Below are 9,298 nucleotides of genomic sequence, written 5' to 3' on the forward strand. Positions count from 1 at the left end.
GTACAGAAAAAAAAATGAAAAATTGACGAAAATGTCAAAATAATAAAAATGGTTAATATGGATATTGTTTTTTCTACTACATTGTTTTGATAAAATAGATTGGTAGGGTAATGAAAAAGGTTTGGATAAATTAAGCGACCTTTAACCTCTACAGTTATTGTGTAAAAAAGAAAACTGTAATTGTTTAAGAATCGTGATTTTTGAATTTTACAGCTATACAAACAGCATAGAGTTTATACGCATCTTTTTGTAGCCTCTTATTTCTTCCATGCTTTTTCATTCACATGTCCGATGGGGGTGATTTAAATGAACTCAGAGTTATAACTTCAACCTCAACCATCAACCAATCTGATCAAACTCCCTAACTGAAGAAGTCACCTAAGTAGTTGAATTACATTTAATACTGGGTGCTCCAGAGAGTGATCCATAACAGGCATTAAATCCAGAGGTTACAGTTACCTAAGCAATTAGCCATTACCACGTCTTTAGCTTCTTCACTTGTCACTTCTCGCACAAATTAATATGCCAAAGCAACATTAAATCCACAGCACTTTCATGGGACATATTCAATCTCTTCCTTCTTTGTCAAAGATACAACATTTTACTCATGATTCATCCAAATAAAACACATTAGATGGGTATATATACCACAAAATAGCTTCATGTTTTACGGCTTTTCATGAGGCTATTTGATCTTTTCGAATCCAGGATTAAAGAAATACTTACGATTGCTTTTCGAATTATCTGCTACACATATACATGGGGTTGTGGGTTTATGTGTGATTCCTTAGTCCATGATCGATATATTATATATAACTTACGTTAATAAGATAAAGCAAATGTGAAAAATTCCAGACAGTCAGATGAATGTCAAAAGAAAGAAGACACTCTTCTTTACGATTACCGACCACATGTACTTTATCAAGAAGACAGATATTTCCATAAACTTCAGTTTAATATACATATAAATAGAAGAAAACACACACAATACTCAATTCCAAAGAAATGAGCCAGTTACCAACTTCTAATGTACTGTAAATAAAAACAATCAAACACTCTCATTCCTATCATTGCATACGTGAAATTATGGATGCAACATAGTACTACTTAGAGTAATTTCATATTCTCTCTTCAAGGATTATGCTTTTGCGTATAAATATAGTCAACGTGAGCTGCGAGTGTTCTCTTCATCAAGCATTCATCCTCTCCAAAACCATCACAGCTCTCATCAACCGCCTCAACTCTCTGCAAAATATGACATCAGTTAATAAATATCATATAGTATTTAACCGCCATCAGTATAAAAGTGTGTGTATGTAGATACTATTAAATTAGAAAAGATGAATGATAAAGATAAGGAATCTATAACTCTAAAATTAGTTTAAGTATAATTAAAGTTGAGCCAACCTGTTGGTGCGGTTCTGTCAAAGATTCCTGGTGAAAGGCTGGTTCATGGCGTATGGCATGGGAGAGCATGAAGAACAGTAAGAGGGTGAAGAAGAAGGATGTGAGCTTGGTCATGTTGGGAGAGAAGGATGAAAAGTTTTTAAGATGGAAAAAGAAATAGAGGGGATTTGAATGGTAGAGGGAGTGAAAGAAGGAATATATATAGAGATAAGGATGCGAATAGAAGTGTGAAATTTGGAAGTGAGTTATTTATTGTAGCTCACAATCAAAGACCAAGGGCATCGAGGAACTACTGTGAAACAGGGGGATACATAAATAAAACCTCAAACACGCTTTTCTTTTTTGTTGAATAAAGTTGTCCATGAACAGTAAGTCACATGAATATTGAACAGTGGATAAAAACGGAGAGGCACCGAGAAAGCAACCTAGGACCAAAAAGAATCCTTGGATTGGAACTTCTGTATAGGGGTTGGAAAATTTGTTACAGGGCTTGGAAACTGATTAAAGAATTCAAATAAATTATTATATTTTTTATCCTGACTTTTAACGTGGAGTTTTTTGACAAAATTAATTATTTCGTTATTGTTCTTTCCACCAGTATTTTTTTTGTCAAGGGAAGTGTGGTCCATTATAAACAAAAATCATTAGATTTTATTTGAGTGGTTAGGATTTTATGAAAATACAGATAATTTTCTAAAGTCATCATGCGACCACTAAATATGTGCGGATATTTTAAATTAAATATATTTTATTAAATGTGTATGATAAACAATTTAAACTAAAAGTATTTACAATCTCACTTGGTATGGTTTATCTAATGTTATAAGCCTATAAATATTTTTTCGAATATTAAACCTCTATTAAAATAATAATACTTTAACTAGTCCATACTTGGTTACTATTTTTAAGGTTTTTTGTTTTATTAAAACTGTTAATTCGCAATATATTTTCTCTTTAAAAAAGTCACATGACTCTTAAAAGTCAAATCTATAAAAGTTTAAGTTCAACATTAATTGAAAAAAAAAAGTGTATTATACGGCTCTCACTTATTTGGTTGTTTTTGTGATCAGAGTGGTCACTGCATATATATACGTCTGTCTTAATTCATATTGAGCCTATAATTAAGCTTTAAAATTTACTTTTGCAGTTCGCAATGTTAAAATATGTTGATGATTGTTTGGCTCAACAACTTGGAAATGATTTGTGAGGGATGTATTTGGTTATAAAGGTTTAGAAGAAGAAAACAGAGTAATGTGTTTATTTGTCCGAATGTAGAATGTGTATATATAGAATGATGCATTCAGTGTGGTGAGATCTCATGATCTGATGCACGGATTACGGCTAATCAGGCATATGAGCATGAAGACTTTTCAAAGTTGTAGTGATGCCATCAATTAATTCACATCCAGACTCACAACAAGCGTGTATCACCCGTTTGGAATCTTGCTCCGTTTTTCACAACAGTTGGCTATACAAAATCTAGAATTCCCAAGATAAACTTCAACACATTTTTCCCATGCTATTCATACTAACGCTATCACTCACCTAATATTATACAGAAAACTTTTGGTGATGTAATATTTAAGCTTTATCATATTCTATAAATCATTACAATGGTGATGTTCTAATTGGGAATAGTTTTTCTTTTCTTTTTGCGATTTAAACTAGTACAAATACTAAACTTTACATATATTGGGGATGCATTAATTGCATTTCACAGTGTGGCTTGAATAACTTTCATTACTAGTTTACTTGCATTCTCTTTTGTGGGCACGACGTCGACCTATTGTCACTTCCAGCTACGCTCGCATCAACATCGAAAGTCACTGCACCAGGAACAATTCTCACACAACTTCTTATAAAATATATTGCATTATTGAGATTTATCTTCACAAACTTTTAGTTTTCAATTTCAGTTGGATATGAATCCATTTCATTAAGCCTTTTGAATTACGTTTATGGATTATTATGATTAGGATCAAAACTTGTTACTCATAGTCTTTTGTTTCATTCTCGGTTGTTTCCTCTTTATTTTTTATGGTATGTTCTAACATTAGCATGATCTTCTTTTCTAAGATGAAACTAAGTTACTGATTATTTTTTTATAAAATTGTAATACCGTTTGTTCGTTTAATTCTCCCCTTGTTCTATTTCTTATTGTGAGTGATTTCTCTTAACAAGTTAAAGAACTTAATTAATTGCACATTGACACCACCAAAGAAATAGGGATTTCGATTCAATTACATACGCATTTATATCCTGAGGACAAAAATAAAGAATGGAACAATAGATTATTCAGAACTTTTTCTCATGAAACAAAGAGATAAACAAGATTGGGATAGGGATGATAAAATTATTAGGGAGGGTGATGAAGGAAAAAGAACACCATGTCGTATAATGTTAAAAAACTATGGGTAGTAAATATTAAAGTTTTTGATTGGGTATAAAATCAATTAGAGTGTTTTACTAACAAGATTTTTAGACCTATAGATATGGAAAATATCTATGTTAAAGGAGGTAGACGATATATATTAAAAGAGAAACTGAAAAAAAGTGTAATTGAAGGATTCCATTGCTATGAAAAAAGTACGAATATGGGTGTTAAATGTCAGATTAGCACAGCTAGCTGTTAATGCTAATATGGGTTATTTATTTCATAACATCAATGTTTTCTCAGATTATATATTTTATGTTCTTCTTCTCTTCATTTTTTACCTTTTCTTTGTTCTATAAAATAATTAGATAAAAGTTATTTCTTGTAAATTTAAAGTTGTTTGTTGTTACAGTTCAGTTAATTAAAATATTTGAAATCCATACAGTGCACGGTCTTTTAGATTCTATGAATGGATACTGCTTTCGGCAAAAAATTTAAGGAGCTAGGGAAATTCCGACAAGTTGTCAAACATTAACACTTTGTTCCTATTATTACACTTTAAGATTATTATACTCCTACTAAAAACAACAATAAATGTCTTATTTTTTAAAATAACTTTCCTGAAACAATATCATTTTTTATAAATACGTTACTTCAAATTAGAAATGTGAAATTATTGATTTGAAGATATATTAGAAAGAAAAAAAAAATTAAGGTTATGAGAACATAAATTATTTTATAACTTTTTTCAGTAACTAAGATTGTAATTATTATTTTAAAACAAAAGTAGATAAGATTTATGGGAAAAAATGAAATAACATTTGCTTGGTAAGCAAATGTAATTGAAACATTAGATGTTAGATCATATATAATCAAATATTTGTTTTGTTAAAAAATATTGAGGTTTTTTTTATCACATACATGAAATTCTGAAGGAGAATCATAACAACATTACATTCCATGGACTAGTTAAATTTTTTCAACAATTTCTGAACACAATGTTGATAAACGGGGAGCACTAGAATGAGGAAAAACTTAAATAGGGATTTAAAATTAAACTATATGCATATAAATGTTTGAACTCGAATAAGAAGAAACAATGATGAATTAAATTTGGTGAGTGATGTTGACCCGGGATGGTTTGGTTATTATAATAAAACGAAAGGAATTTATGGACAGAAGAAAAGAAAGGAATTTAAGTGAAAACATGAGAGATCCTTCTTGACTATATTTGCGCTGTGTTTGGTAACCAGATGTTCCTCCACTGGAAAGAATTTATTAATTAGCGGATATGTTTGTGTTATTTAAGGTAATTAAGGAAAGTATGGGAGATTTGGTGCCTCAAGCCATTAGTGTCATAGAATAAACAAACTTGAATGCATATGAGTCAAAGGGAATTTTTCTGGTGATTTTTTTTATATTAAAAACACTAGTGAGTTTGTAAAGTTGGAATTGGGTTGGTGTATTCATACTAAGGTCAAAACCTTGTGACTCAGCAAATATCTTAATCTGCTGTTAGAAGTAACTTCAGTAATCAATGCGTTTGTAGTTTCAAACAATAATGATAATAACTACTACACCGTCGTTAATTACTTACATTTAAGCATAAATATGTGTATTATTTAAAGGTGATTTTTTATGGACTGCTTCACATTTATTATGAAATAAAGATAATCTAATCTTTTTTATAAAAATAAAAGTTGTATCTTATCCCAAAAGAAATTGAAAAAACCATTTCAGGGTCTGATATTTAGATTAAATAAAACCATCATATATATTTTTAGTTTAGTTAGATTTTTCTTTTACCATTGTTGTGCTTTGGAAATCATTAATACCTTCTCAAACTTTCGTCAAATATCATTTCTTTATATGGACGTAAAGTTATAAAAATTATAATAAGTATATTTACAGTATCATTTACTTTAAAATAGATATTCAGTATGATGTATGTCAAAATTACTTTTTAGTCTTTTTTTTTTTAAATTATCCATCACGTGTTTTTTTTCTTCTTCTTGTTTTCTTTTATTTTTGGCTTCTTATCTATGGAGCTGCAAAAAAGTATGTTGGCACAGAAGTGGTGTCCTAATAAAAGTATGACTCAATGGAGAATTATGTAATATGTGAATGATTTTATTTTAATATAAAAATAACTGAAATTATGTTAACTCTGCACAACTTCTACAAAAGTTAAAAAAGAAAATAAGACCCATTAAATCTATATTTGATTTATCGAAGTGTATATTTTTTTTACAATAAAATCGTTTTGTAATGCAAGACTACCCAAATCAATAATATTTTCAAAAACTCTTCATTTTGATAATTTTTCGTTAAATGACACTACAAATGAGTTTACCTATGTTGTAGTGGATTATTTACTGCAACAACAAGAAGAAGATTAAATGCATGTAAGATATTGGTAAAAGTTATATAATCATCCAATTGTTAGTTTTTTTAATCGGTTTAATGGCTTTAGTTTAATATGATCTAAATCGATTCACCGTCACCCTGCACAAGAGTGTCTTATTTAGTTTCTGCAGTTGACACCAAAAAACTCAAAGTAATGGAGGTTCATTTTTTAAAGTGTTAGTTTCTTTTAGGATATATTTTTGTCACATTACTTTATTTACTTCTATTTTTAAAACCATTGATTCAAAAGTAGCTACAAGTTTCAACATATTCATAATGATTATGGTATTCTGATGAACTTCCCTACATGTCTGTTGAAGCTTTGACTAATATGCTTCATCAATGTGAATCTGACCACACGTCTTTTAGAGTTTGATGGAACTTATCAATGACTTGCTTATAATATCATATATCCTTGTAATATAACTAAAAACTGAATGACTAGCCTTATGTTTCACCGACCAAGGGAGCTTGAAGATACGAGCTTAAAGAAAACATTAACATATATCACTAAAAAAAAAATTAGTTGATAAAGGAAACTACATAAAACCCTCACTCACAACAGCTTTTTAAAAAGAATTGGTTCAGAATTCTTCATCCATTTCCCTCCACCAAACTTATTTTGTTTTTCAACTTGTTCATCTATCAATGTTGGAAAGGATAAGGACAATTGAAATTTGAATGCACCTATAAAATGAAACATGAATTATACCTCATTGACAAGGATATCTTTGATAAAAAGATGTGAACTGTAGTTAGGTGTTTCAGCTACGTTTTAAAACCCTAGTTGGTTTTCATTTTATTTTACATTTTGTGAAATCACATTTCATTTGATGTTCGATTCATTTATAAGCATCTCTTTCAATACATACTACAAAAGTCAATGATTATCGAGTACTCTCTTCCATCCACATAGAGATTTAGATAAGAACATGAATTAATTTGTTTGTCAGGAACTTGTACATGGCTAGTCAACGTTTTGCGATCATATCTCACTAAGTTGATAATTCAAAAGAAGTAAGAAATTTTACACTTTTGTCTTTGTTTATTTGTTTTTTCTTCAGTGGAGCCCACTACGAGATGAATCATGCATAAAATGGGGATGGCCTTGAAGAAAATGGAGTAGTAATGTACTTTTCTGCATGGCCTACTACAGAAATATTAGTTAGATAGCTCTTGAGTTATATAAGAAGATGCAGTAGTCAATAATTCTAAATTCTCACTTACACATGGAATTTATTGGTATGATGCCTCATAAACATATCTATATTATAAAATTCCTAGTCATTCGGAATCATTTTACCTTGAAAGTTAAGTGATTATATTTAACAATATATTCTAAATTTTCAAATTTTCACAATAAATTATATCAAATAGAAAATTCTAGAATTATGTAAGTGTTTAAAACTATACCATAAAATCTGGACACTATCATGTATTGCACAATAATGATTTAATAGAAGATTTTTTTTTTCACAAATTTCATCACTTATTCATCTTAAGTATTCGTAAATATACAATTTTACAAATGAAACCTGTTTTTTAAATAACATGATACGTATAGTAAATTTCTAATGGTCAAGATATATGTCTCCTTTAATTATTTTTATATCAAGTGATTAAACTATTACATTTATCATAGACAAAAATTACTGGGACAAGGTTATTAAATGGCTCGCTTTAAAATGAATATTTATTATATAAATAGTTGTGTAAAGGAATTTGGTTAATTTTAGTTCTGTCCTATTAACCTCTAGTCTAGGAATATCCATATGTTTTCTTTCCGTCTTAAAAATATTTGTCTCGAGCTTTGTTATCTATGGGATATTAAAAAAAAATGGTAGGTTTTCTTTACATTCGTGAGTATATATATATATATGTGAATGTTTTTATTTTTGTTTTTAATGGTAAATACAACTATTTAATTTTTTAAATATAAATTCAAAAAAAATTTTAAAATATAATTTAAATTAAATTGTACAATGAATTATTAATACAAATAATTTAGAGAGTATAATTCTTTAAAAATTAACCTTTCTAAAACCAATTCCTATTTTATAATTTTAAATAAAAATATATATAAATATATAAAATCAAATTTTAAAAATTATTCAATAATTAATATAAATGTAAATATATCACTTGTTTTTCTTTATTGTTGAAATAAAATTTATTAACAATAATTAATACGGGTATTCATAAGTTGGGAATGATGATACTCAAATGAGATTTATCAACAAGCAAATAGTTAAAATAAAATACTTGTATCTATTACGTATACTTATTAAAAATATTCATTAAAGATTTTATCCACATATATTTGTCCCTAATCCAATTTATTGTTTTAAATTTACTCAGTCTATAAACATAATAGATCAATTTTATGAATAATTATTGTGTAAAAGATAAATATTTTATTATGATATATATATATATATATATATATATATATATATATAATTATTGTATTTACAATTAAAACTAATTTGGTTAATATGATTTAAAATTATAAGTTCTTGTAAGTCGCAACAAATTTGAAAGTTGGACAGGCTTGTATGACTCGACAAATAGTGTTCCAAGAACAGAGTTAGGTTTATATTTTGAAGCTTAGAGTAACTAAGTTGCTTCTTGTACCCATCAGTTTCTTTATGCACCCTATCATATTTTTAATTATATTCCTTCCCTTGTGTGTTTTATTGAAGCTGTCTCCTTCACTCCTTCACTGAGAGTGTGCCTGCACCAAAAATAAAATAAAAATTGATTTCAGAAACATGAACCGGAAAGATGGATTTTTGGATTTGGACCGAACCACCTCTGAATTCACTGAAAGTGTGTGCTGTGATTCTCCCCAAAATCGTGCTTATTTCCATTGATTTTGGTGGAATCACTACAAACAGATGGAATAGATATCTTAGGTTGTTGGATTGAGTAAGTTAAAACTATAAAACTCAATAAACTATATTTAATCTATTTGACATTCATTATATAAGATGATTAATATAAATTTTAATGATATTACGTTAAAACTTATTTCATTAAGAGTTATATATGTTGGTAAATTTAATTATGATACTAATTATTAAATTAAGCATTTATAAAAAAAAAACTTAT

The 9,298-nt window shown here is 28.4% G+C and overlaps 1 protein-coding gene across 1 annotated transcript; it reads right to left on the bottom strand.

The window, feature by feature from the left end:
- Positions 1 to 864: 864 nt before the first annotated feature.
- LOC124827852 (phytosulfokines-like) lies at positions 865 to 1,663 on the bottom strand. The gene is made up of 2 exons (XM_047301004.2): positions 1,408 to 1,663; positions 865 to 1,245 (listed from the first exon to the last, which is right to left on the bottom strand). The coding sequence occupies exons 1-2, from the start codon at positions 1,519 to 1,521 to the stop codon at positions 1,132 to 1,134; spliced, it is 228 nt and encodes a 75-aa protein (XP_047156960.1). The 5' UTR covers positions 1,522 to 1,663; the 3' UTR covers positions 865 to 1,131.
- Between the last annotated feature and the right edge of the window lie 7,635 nt (positions 1,664 to 9,298).

The sequence above is a fragment of the Vigna umbellata genome, chromosome 1 (genome assembly GCF_029865625.1).
Source record: "Vigna umbellata cultivar VRB3 chromosome 1, Vumbellata_1.0, whole genome shotgun sequence".
In the NCBI taxonomy this organism is placed as follows: domain Eukaryota; kingdom Viridiplantae; phylum Streptophyta; class Magnoliopsida; order Fabales; family Fabaceae; genus Vigna; species Vigna umbellata.